Consider the following 10358-nt stretch of genomic DNA (forward strand, 5'->3'; position numbering starts at 1 on the left):
ACCCACTCAACTTAGAATTGTTAAACTAAACCGTGGAGTTCCTGAATTAAAATTTGAGACAAATTTGTTCTAGGTTTTATTAGTTATTATCAGACATTAAAACAAACAGACAGATATTTAAGCAGAGATTACTAATTATAATGTAGTAAATAATCTCTGATAGTTTGTCTGTTTTGTCTGATCATAACTCAAGAACCCCTGGACCGATTTGCCTCAAATTTTAATTAGGGAACTCCATAAAACCACGGTTTAGTTTAACAATTCTAAATTGAGTGGGTTGACTTTTATAGAGAACGTTTAGGTTCCAGGTAAAGCTGGATTCCCAAGCTAGTACTTCTATATTTTTATATTTCTTAATATGACCATTTCCGCGCTAAGAACATACTGAATATTGATTTTTTGTTATATCATGAACTTTTTCATTAAAGGAACAAAAAGATTTAGACACCCTTTAGTTTTAACAAATAGAATTTAGATACCCTTTAGGTTTAACAAATAGGATTTAGACACCCTTTAGGTTTAACAAATAGGATTTAGACACCCTTTAGGTTTAACAAATAGGATTTAGACACCCTTTAGGTTTAACAAATAGGATTTGTTTGTTTGCAAGAAAAACTTGTTATCGTGTTAAAAGGCGGCGTAGTTAGAAGATGCATGTTCTTGTATTTGCTAGCGGACCTAATGTTAGGACCTGGAGAAAAATATCCCAGATGACGAATGACAAGTTTTTTTTTGTCCCTAAGGCCTGTGTTGCGAGAACAGATTTAAATGACAGATGAATTATTTTCAGAACTTAAAATATTTTTGATTTAAGAAGTGTAAAGAAGCATAGAACAGTCGACAAAGATAAGATTGACAAGTAACGCGGTGCAGAGATAAAAAGTTTTAGGAACTTGAAAAATTCAAAACTGACAATAATTTCAGATATGGCGCTCAAAAAAAAATAAGATCATAAAAAAATATTTTTATTTTCAGATTTGTATCAGGGGACAACCAGTTCCATTTAAAGCGTATATTCCCAAAGAAGAGGTTATTAAGTACAGGAAAGACCAGAAAGCTGGAGGTCGTCTTATTTACAAGGTAAAGATTTTATTTTCAACAGTTAAAGAGGGATTTAGGTTATTCCAATGTATATTTTGTTAGTCTGAATTAATACATTTCAACTTTTTTAAGTTTTGTTGGTACATTTTTTACCCTGGCTCAAACAAAGTTAATTTTAAAGAGTTTGCAAATTTTGTAGAAAACTGAACTGTTCACGCATTGTTTAGACAGCTCATGTGTAGAACGTGATTCATTGATTGAAGTTTAGGAATGCGATTTCCGTTGTGGCATTTCCCGTAATTCTTGAAATACTTCTACAGAGAGAAATACATATTTGGGTCTTTGGAGAGTTTGTAGCTGGATTATTCTAAAAAAAAAATGATATTAAATCAAGAATTATTTCATATAATGATTTTATTACTTTAATTTTTCCTCATCAATTGTAAAAGTTTACAAATCTGGAAAGTTTTCGCTGGAGGAATTGTTTATTAACTTTTATTTAGGGTTGCAAGCTGAATAACAGGAGTATGCATAATTTCCGACCAACCCTAGGTAAATTCCTATATTTCTAACCAACCCTAGGTAAATTCCTATATTTAGAACAAACCCTAGGTAAATTCCTATATTTCTAACCAACTCTAGGTAAATTCCTATATTTCTTATCAATCCTGGGTAAATTCTTATATTTCTAACCAACCCTAGGTAAATTCCTATATTTCTAACCAACCCTAGGTAAATTCCTATATTTCTAACCAACTATAGGTAAATTCCTATATTTCTTATCAATCCTGGGTAAATTCTTATATTTCTAACCAACCCTAGGTAAATTCCTATATTTCTAACCAACTCTAGGTAAATTCCTATATTTCTAACCAACCCTAGGTAAATTCCTATATTTCTAACCAACCATAGGTAAATTCCTATATTTCTAACCAATCCTAGGTAAATTCCTATATTTCTAACCAGCCCTAGGTAAATTCCTATATTTCTAACCAATCCTAGGTAAGTTCCTATATTTCTAACCAACCCTAGGTAAATTCCTATATTTCTAACCAACCCTAGGTAATTTCTTATATTTCTAACCAATCCTAGGTAAATTCCTATATGTCTAACCAACCCTAGGTAATTTCCTATATTTCTAACCAACCCAAGGTAAATTCCTATATTTCTAACCAACTCTAGGTAAATTCCTATATTTCTAACCAACCCTAAGTAATTTCTTATATTTCTAACCAACCCTTGGTAAATTCCTATATTTCTAGCCAACCCTAGGTAATTTATTATATTTCTAATCAATTCTAGGTAAATTCCTATATGTCTAACCAACCCTAGGTAATTTCTTATATTTCTAATCAACCCTAGGTAATTTCCTATATTTCTAACCAACCTTAGGTAAATTCCTATATTTCTAACCAACCCTAGGTAAATTCCTATATTTCTAACCAATCTTAGGTAAACTCCTATATTTCTAACCAACCCTAGGTAAATTCCTATATTTAGAACAAACCCTAGGTAAATTCCTGTATTTCGAACCAACCCTAGGTAAATTCCTATATTTCTAACCAACCCTAGGTAAATTCCTATATTTCCAACCACCCTAGGTCAATTCCTATATTTAGAACAAACCCTAGGTAAATTCCTGTATTTCGAACCAACCCTAGGTAAATTCCTGTATTTCTAACCATCCCAAGGTAAATTCCTATATTTCTAACCAACTCTAGGTAGATTCCTATATTTCTAACCAACCCAAGGTAAATTACTATATTTCTGACCAACCCTAGGTAAATTCCTATATTTCTAACCATCCCTAGGTAAATTCCTATATTTCTAACCAACCCTAGGTAAATTCCTATATTTCTAACCTAACCTGCAGGTATTCAATGACTATGAACCCCCCAGATTTGATCAAAATGAATCTTAATATATTTCACAAATATATTTTAGACTTAAGATCTACGAATTGTAAACAAGTCGGACCGATCCCTAATCTCTATAATAGTTTCTAGACGGAACTGTTTACTTGTAATTTAAGGGGGGAACTGCTCGTTAGTTTACTAAATTAAGACATGTTGCTATCCCTGTACGGAATAAAAAGAGGATTTGGAATTTAAACAATTATCTTTTTCTCCGGGAACAATAGATTAAAGTTTAAACCCTTAAACAATGTTTGTGTGACAGAATGAACAAAAGAAACTTTGCTTTTCAGGTCACTTCGTTCAAACATATGATGTCTGTTATGCAACAAAAGTAGCTTAAATCCTACTTTAATCCAACTCCAATGCTACTCCAATCTTACATCAATCCTACTCCAACCTTACTCCAATCTTAATCCAATCCTACTTCAATCCTACTCTAATCCTACTCCAACCTTACTCCAATCTTACTCCAATCCTACTCCAACCTTACTCCAATCTTAATCCAATCCTACTTCAATCCTACTCTAATCCTACTCCAACCTTACTCCAATCTTACTCCAATCCTACTCCAAACTTACTCTAACCTTACTCCAACTCTATCTTACTCCTACTCCAATCCTATCTTCTCTCCCTTTGAACCTGGAGCTCTATCAAGTGTTCTCAACTCCAGATGTAAATTAAATCATATTATTGTCATGAAATCACGTGGATAATATATTCTAAACCTGTTTTTGTTTGTAAACAAGTATATTTATGATTGTATCTCAAGATTATTCTAAAGAAAATGAAATATATCCTGTAAATAATTTATTATGTGCCAATAAATATAAAAGAGAGAAAATAAAATAAATTCTACATCTAAACCTTAGTTAGCATCCTTCCTACCCTCAGTTTTCAGTAAAATTGGTGATATATGAATTAACTTATTCTTTAAGTAGACTATACTATAAGTAGANTAGACTATTCTTTAAGTATTCTATTCTTTAAGTAGACTATTCTTTAAGTATTCTATTCTTTAAGTAGACTATTCTTTAAGTAGACTATTCTTTAAGTAGACTATTCTTCAGACTTCAAGAGATTAGGATTAGTGCTTTCAGAAGTAATCAACAAAACAATAATTCCGTCCTCTGCATCAATTTCTTTTTTGAGAGTTTATTAAAGTTTTGGTTTACAAAACTACAAAACTACAGAAAACGGTTAAAAACAAAAAAAATGAAATGAATAACAAAAATGCATTCAACAATTAATCTTTTTAACATTGTCTTTTATACACACCAAGAATATTAGGGAATTTTGAAAGATCTCATTGTCCCTTAAATTACCCCACTAACTTATTTACTTTTTAACAACTATAAAGCACTTGTTTTTAGCCTTTATTAATTAAGAAGTAATCGACAAAATTCTCATCAAATTTGAGGTGAGAGCTTGCAACCTATAAAGAGATGTGAATTAAACAAATTATTTGCATTCTTCCCAGAAACGGCAGAACAAGTTCACCTTTATACTTTCTTGATTAATTAACATTTAAAAAAAAAATTCTAGACTGTTTGGTTCGATTTTATTATTTTTATAAAATAGTCTTTTCTACAAACAAATAATGGAACAACCATAGTTTTGACTTCTAATCCAGTAATTAGGTAGATTCGTATAAAAAAGGTTGAAGGATTAAAAAGTAGGGATTATAAAGGATAAAGAATGAATGAATATAAAGGCTTGAGGATTATAAATGATAAAAGATTATACAAACGAATGATAAAGGTTTACAAAGGATAACAGATTATGAAAAATAAAGGATAAAAGATTATGAAAAATAAAGGATAAAAGATTGTAAAAACAATAAGGTTAAAAAATGAATGAATAATGTATTGAATATATATATATATATATGAATATATTGAATAGGATGAAAGTTAATTATACTGGGGATTATAAAGAATGAAGGATTATAAGGGATGAAGGATTATAAAGGATAAAGGATTATAAAGAATGAAGGATTATAAAGGATTAGAATGTGAAAAGTTTAGTGTGTGGGGACATGTATGGGATTATAAAGGATGTAGGATTATAAAGGATTAGAATGAGAAAAGTTTAGTGTGTGGGACATGTATGGGATTATAAAGGATGTAGGATTATAAAGAATGAAGGATTATAAAGGATTAGAATGAGAAAAGTTTAGTGTGTGGGGACATGTATAGAATACCGAATGTTGCAAAGATAGTTCCTACAGTAAAGACAAGAAGCAGAAACCTGAAATTAGAAACACGTCAAATTCCTATATTCGGATTTCCAAAATTCACTAAATTTACAAAATTTACAAAATTTACAATTCCAAGAAATTGAGTGTGCATTTCAGTTCAACCAATCAGAAGCGAATGTGTGCAGGTAAGCAAAGTAAAAGAACCAGACAGAGAACAGGTGTGACGTTAACAAGCGTATAGTATTATTATTGCGCCAGGGTAGTGTAGTACAAATTAGACACTTTTCCCACAACATTAAATCATGAAAGAATACATAATTAAACGCCTGCTAAACGTAAACTATGTTGTTAAATAAGTTTTTAATGGGTAACAATTCTAGAAAAATGTGCAAAACAAAATTGCATCTCGAATGTCGTCTTCATTTTTAAGAATTTAAAATATTGATATGTTAACACTTATCAGGCCCTTTCAAATGTAAAAATTGTGTAATAATTATTCGTAATACATAAATTTTATGTTTCAAGACCGAAATTCCATCACTCAGTCATTTTTTAACATGGCACTGGGTCAAGGAAAATCTGAAACTAAGGAAGAGCTTAACAATTTAAGTCCTAGCTCTGTAAATTTCTTTTTCTCATTCAATGTGGACTTTGTAATCCTACCTGTCAATTACTAAAGCACAGTGTTGCCATTCTATTCTGATTCTATCCTTCATTTCGTCCTGTTTTCTCCGAGTCTCATGGTTAACTAGGCTTGCGTGAATACGATTCATCAGTAAGATCAGAACCCCTGGTATCTTCTCCGAACCACTAAACCACAAAATATAAAAAAAAATTCAATTTTGTAAATTATAAATAACCTTTCCACAGAGCAGGCTTCAGAGAGAGCTTTGAAAATGAGTTCTTCTTCAGACCGGAGTGAGTTTTCCTTCTCTAGACTTGAACCTTGCTGAATTAGATTAAACAATTAGTTTACCAATTTTCCTCTTTATTGACAAGACATGAACAATGTTCACATTACCTGCTTTCCAGTTGATGTGTCATCATCAAGCTGAATAAGAAGAAATCTGGCCAAGATATTGAAGACGATGTACCGCAACACTCGCGGAACTCTGAAAGTTGTGCGGCATTGTTGAGTTTTGTACTTGCGCTAAAGTGTTTAAAAGATATTGTTACCTTCTTCCCCTAAGTCCTCGATGGTGTAGATTAAGTGTGACGACAGATAGTCCAGTTGCAAAGGAAACAAGGGATATGGTAACACCGTAGTAAAGTCCTAGAGTTTTAAATTCCATTAAATCATTCACAGTTCAATTTTCTTGTAGTATGTTACATGGTCGGATTTAGTAAAAAACAAGAAGTAGTTGAACCATGTTGAACTAAGTTTCAATTGCAATATTCCCAAAAGTTTAAGTTTCCGCACATAGTTCAGCTATTTCTTTCTATTCATCGATTCCATTCTCTGGAGATTTAGCAAAGTATTAGCAAACTTTTATTTGGTGCAAGCTTTTGTATTTTACAAATCTTCACCATTGCAAAAATAGTTAAAACCAAAAAAAACTTAAATGTGAAAAAGACAATAGAAGGTATTATATGGAATAACTACTTTGATTGTATGAATTATTGTGTAGTTATAAAAAATAATAGCTATGTAAAAGATAAGTTTACATAATTTATCATTTTTTCTTCAAATATTCCCTGTTTATTAATCTGAAGTTGGATAAAGAATGAATTTACTTTATGTTTTCCATGAGCTGAGCTCTCACAGTTCTTTCACTGCTAATATTGATATTTATGATAAAAAGTTTAGAATATATTTTAGCCCCCGACTCCTAACTTCAGAGCAAATCCAGCGCTGATAAACATAAAAGTAAAACGACGACATTTGTTGTTTAATAAATAAAAAAGTTAGTTTGAAAACATGTCAAACTAAAGTTACTTGAACGTGAGTTTGAAATCTGAAATGTTTTTAATCAGAACTCCTTTTATTAAAGAGCTATTGAGAAGAACAAAAAATTAGAATTTTTAATACATGGTTACCTAAAAAGAATGAGATTTCAGAGACGATTGTACTAAATTTATATTATCTGTTTCCTTATATTCATGATCCCCTGCAACTGTAAACTTGTTTTTTTTCTTTGCCAAATTATCTATTATCTATCTCTGATACTTATTCTAACCTTGGGAAATTTTAAGAGTTTTCGGTCGTCTTTACAATTTCATCCTTTGTGGGTAACCCTATATGTGGATGTTACTGGATAAATTTGCTTCTCTTATACTTTTACAGGTGATTATAAGGTATTTTTTCTTGGAGAAAAATCTTTTAAAATCTCACAATCTCAATCATATTTAGTTTAGTTTTAAAATGCTTTACAATTTGTAATATTTTTTTTATCAATTTTGAATTTACAAATGGAGAGCCCACATATGTGAAACTCTTTTAAATTCGAATTAATGCCGTGTATAGACATCTGGATTTATTGGGATTTTCATTTGCATTTCTCCTCATAATAATCAACCATGCGAACTGGGAATATATCCTGGAAGAAACATTAAAAAAGACTGATGTATATAAAATATAGAATTGTTTTCTCACAAAGGAATTGAGTTTTTTCCGACAAACTATGATTTTCTAATCCCTCTATTTTAGCAACCCAATGTCGTAACCTTAGATATTTCTAACTATGAATTTTATTTAATCAAGTAATCTAAGTTTAAAATATTAAAAGACCTTAAGGTTGAATATTTTAGTTTAAGGAAAAGGCTTAATTTCTTTGTTTTACGAATTTTTTTTGCCAATCCTTAAAAATTCTTAATACCTTCTGCACAATTGTTAATTTTCCTGACAAAGAGAAAAGTATAAAAAAAGCAAATTTCAACCTGTAAAAACTTTAGAATCTAAAGAAACTTTGATACACTCCTAAAACCTTGATATTTTTGTGTCGGAGACTGGAGGCATACATATTTATTATGGAGGTATATATTTTCTAAACCTACCTATGAGTGGTAACTTATCAGAGGTCGGAGGCATACTTTCTCCGATAACCATAAGAAATACAGTCATAGAGAGGAGCGTAGTAATTCCCAGGGTTACCTGGAAAATTATTGAGTGTTGATTTTAGTTAGGTAATTCAGTTTTATAAATTTTATCATGTTGTCGGAGGAGCCATAGTCAATTAATCTATTAGAGTTTGCATAAGTGACTTAAGATTTGATTTTCATTTATTAAATTTGAGGTGCTCCATTGAGAACATGGATTAAATTGAGGGAGGGGGTTGAATTGAGGGAGGGGTTGAATAGAGAGAGGGAATTGAATTGAAGGAGGGGGGTTGTAGAAATGAATTTTGAACGGAGAAAGGTTAGATTTTATAAGTGTGTGCCTCCGAATGTGGCACCCTTTATCAGTTAATGAACAGTTTAGTTAATGTTTTTTGTTTTAATCTCTCTCAAGGTTAAAGTGAACCTCCATTAAAAAGAAAAAAATGGCTCACAACTCACAATGGTATCCTCTAAACCTATGATCAATAATTTTAATGAAAATGTTATTTTTCTAGCTTTAAGTCTTTAATTCTAATTATTCCTACATAGTTTTTCTACTATAGAAATACACAAGTCAGTTTAGTAGAGAAGCCACAATAATAGAAACAAGTAATAATTGAATTTCACTTCTCAATGTTTTTAATCCATTTCATCGTCACATCCAATCTTCTTGATTACAATTTCTAATTTAAAAGAACTCCTAAACTTCATAGGAAAAAGATTTTAAAATCTTTATCAAAAATATCTTTTTTTTACAAGTAATAATAGGTTTACTATATATACTTAGGATTATAATAAAATAGTATGTATATCTAACATAATATTTTGGATACGCTCAGATTTAAACAACGTTTATTTTTACTTTATCAATTTAAGAAATCAAAAATATGTCTATTCATGGTGACGTGGCAGATCTGTGTTCTTCTTGCCGCGTCTCTCTATCCGGCTTAGACTTGGATCGTCTTCCGCCACATTACTCCCCCCAAGAAGGAACGTTGGAGTTAAGGCGGAGCAGGAACTTATTCCCCTAGCCTGTCTGTGAGGGTTTCTTCTCAGCATAACTGTAGGTTGGTTGAGGAAAGTCACAGATTTCTTCTTGGAGGCGGAAGAGTTCACGGCGGAGGATGGCTCAGGAGGATGTCTTGCTGGACGAAGAGGAGGACGTCCTCGAGGCGGAGGATTAGCTGGAACCACAGGGGAGTCCAAAAACACTGGCTTAAGACGATCAATTGAGACAGAATTCACCTTGTTACCAATCTGGAGGCGGAAGAACTTGTTCCGCCGCTCTAAAACCAAGTAAGGGCCATGGTATAAAGGGGCAAGAGAAGGTTTACTGGCGTCTTCTCTTACAAACACGAACCTAGCAGTTGTAAGAGAGGCTGGAACTTGCTGAGGAACTGAGAACTTGGAATTTCTGGACCATCCAAAAACTCTCCTGAAATTGTTAAGGCGGAGCCATAGACTGCCTCAGAAACAGAGAATCCTGTGTCTTCTTTTGGAATGGAGCAGAGTCCAAGCAAAACCAGAGGCAGGTGTGAGACCCAGTCGAAGTTAGCAGCTTTTGCTCGGAGAGAAGACTTCAGAGGTCGATGGAAACATTCAATCATACCATTCATACCACTTCTGGAACTAGAGGTCTGAGACATAGGCCAAGAGTCTCTGCTGTCTAGCTGTCCAGGGCGAAGAACTCCTGAACAAGGCAGAGGTTAGAGGTTTGTGATCAGTAAATAGCAAAAATTCTCTACCTTCTAGCATGAAGCGGAAGTGTCTGATGGAGAGATAGGCCGCCAGGAGTTCTCTGTCGAAGGCGGAGTACTTTTTCTCTGCGTTTCCTGGAGAAAAAGGCTAGAGGACACCAGGCTTCATCAATCCTCTGTTGGAGTACAGCACCCACGTGTGAATCAGAGGCGCCTACTGCGAGAGAAATTGGAGCTGAAGGACGAGGATGGATTAACTCTGGAACTCTGATGAGGAGATCCTTTGCATGACGGAAGGCAGCCTCAAGGTCAGGAGTCCAGGTGAGAGATTTGCCAGGACCCTTCAGAGCGCCGGTGAGCTGAGCTAGTACTCTTGTAGCCCCCCGGAGAAATTTCCTGTAAAAATTGATCATACCAAGGAACCTCTGTAGAGCAGGCTTGTCTGACGGAGCAGGGAACTCGGAGATTGCT

At 33.0% G+C, this 10358-nt stretch overlaps 1 protein-coding gene across 2 annotated transcripts; it reads right to left on the reverse strand.

Annotated features, from left to right (window-relative positions):
- Window positions 1-1157: 1157 nt before the first annotated feature.
- LOC111703036 (neuronal acetylcholine receptor subunit alpha-7) lies at window positions 1158-8746 on the reverse strand. Of its 2 annotated transcripts, XM_023474884.1 has the most exons (7): window positions 8149-8746; window positions 6331-6427; window positions 6176-6266; window positions 6015-6103; window positions 5818-5964; window positions 5158-5204; window positions 1158-1408 (listed from the first exon to the last, which is right to left on the reverse strand). In XM_023474884.1, the coding sequence occupies exons 1-7, from the start codon at window positions 8213-8215 to the stop codon at window positions 1404-1406; spliced, it is 543 nt and encodes a 180-aa protein (XP_023330652.1). In that variant the 5' UTR covers window positions 8216-8746; the 3' UTR covers window positions 1158-1403. The 2 variants fall into 2 exon arrangements, with proteins under 2 accessions (XP_023330652.1, XP_023330651.1); XM_023474883.1 differs by lacking the exon at window positions 1158-1408 and having other exon boundaries at window positions 4825-5204; window positions 8149-8741.
- Between the last annotated feature and the right edge of the window lie 1612 nt (window positions 8747-10358).

This window comes from Eurytemora carolleeae, unplaced genomic scaffold (assembly GCF_000591075.1).
Source record: "Eurytemora carolleeae unplaced genomic scaffold, Eaff_2.0 scaffold505, whole genome shotgun sequence".
NCBI lineage: Eukaryota > Metazoa > Arthropoda > Copepoda > Calanoida > Temoridae > Eurytemora > Eurytemora carolleeae.